General features: G+C 38.6%; 1 protein-coding gene across 1 annotated transcript; it reads left to right on the top strand.

The window, feature by feature from the left end:
* On the top strand, positions 1,010–1,330 carry LOC109834825. The gene has a single exon (XM_020402840.1). It carries the CDS (start codon positions 1,010–1,012, stop codon positions 1,328–1,330), a length of 321 nt encoding a protein of 106 aa, XP_020258429.1.

Here is a 1,330-nt window from a genome sequence, read left to right as displayed (position 1 = left end):
GATGGCCAACTCATTATCCAATAGGAGGGGGACACCTCACTTGTCCCCCCTATTGGTCCCATATTTTGGGTCCCTAAAGAATTTTTTATGATTTTATTATATAATAAAATTCTTATTAATATTTTTTAAATTAATAAAAACCAGTCTGGAAGAAAAAAAAAGACAACTATATATAAAACCACCGCAAATTGTGAGTATCATTACACACAAGATACGGGTACTAAAAAAACATAAAAATTGATATGAGTATGAGGCCATCGGTTTTAAAACGGGTAGCAAATCATGCATATATATTTTAGGCTCTGTTTGGCAAAACTAGCTGAAAGCTACGAGATTATAGCTGAAAGCTGTCAAGCTAGCTGAAAGCTGTGAAATTATAGCTGAAAGCTGATAGCTGTGTAGCTAGCTGATTGACTAGAGCTGTTTGGCAAAAGAAGTTGTACAACTAGCTTAAATTTGTTAAATGACTAAAAAAGTCATGCAATATTATTAATATAAAATTAAAATTATTAGGGGCAAAAACGGAAGAAAAAATTTGACAGCTCCTTCCCAAAGACAAACGCTACTTGAGATAGCTTTCCAAAAGCTACTTGCAAAAGTCACAATCTCCAAAATAATCTCCTTTTATTTTTGGTTACCAAACAACTCTACTAGCTTATTGACCAAGTCAATAAAACATAAGCTCTTAGATAAGACACTTTTTTTTGTTGCCAAACAGTGCCTTAGTCATTTCGCCCCCTATATGATTTTTCTATAGAGGACCTAACATGGAAATTTCTTTTTTCATACATGGAAGTCTGACCTGGCATTTTGGATGAGCTGATCAAAATTTAAAGCCTTGACCTAATATTCTAGCTTACAAAAGGCAAGTCCCACCCTCTCTTATTATATAAAGCCTTCAGCATTACTACCCCCATTTCCCTCTTCTCTGTTCCTATTTCCATCACAACAACCAAACCAAAACCAAATTCTATATACATAGAGAAAGAGGAAGAAGGGATCAAGACAGATGGGCAATTGTATCGATCGCCAACGAGCAGTTACGTGGGTCGACGACTACGACGACTACGACGAAGACTGCGTCTCCGAGGAGTCGACAAGCTCAAAAGATGACTATAGCATCGATACGAACAGCGGGAAGAATGCTTTCTCGGCGTCGACGGAGCTGAAGCTCAAAATCACGAAGAAGCAGCTGGAGAAATTGCTGAAGCGAATAGACGGAAGGGATTTGACAGTGCAGGAAGTGCTGGCAAATCTAATGAGTCATCACGAGGATCCTGATCGACACTGGAAGCCTGCGCTGCAGAGCATACCGGAGGTGTCGGAATAG

Source organism: Asparagus officinalis, chromosome 3 (assembly GCF_001876935.1).
Source record: "Asparagus officinalis chromosome 3, Aspof.V1, whole genome shotgun sequence".
NCBI classification, from domain to species: Eukaryota; Viridiplantae; Streptophyta; class Magnoliopsida; order Asparagales; family Asparagaceae; genus Asparagus; species Asparagus officinalis.
The sequence above is the reverse complement of the archived record's forward strand: the minus strand, read 5'-3'. Positions and strand labels throughout refer to the sequence as shown.

Bases quoted from the DNA above. Each gene is read 5' to 3' on its own strand.
- LOC109834825 (XM_020402840.1), top strand. From the start codon at position 1,010: ATGGGCAATTGTATCGATCGCCAACGAGCAGTTACGTGGGTCGACGAC.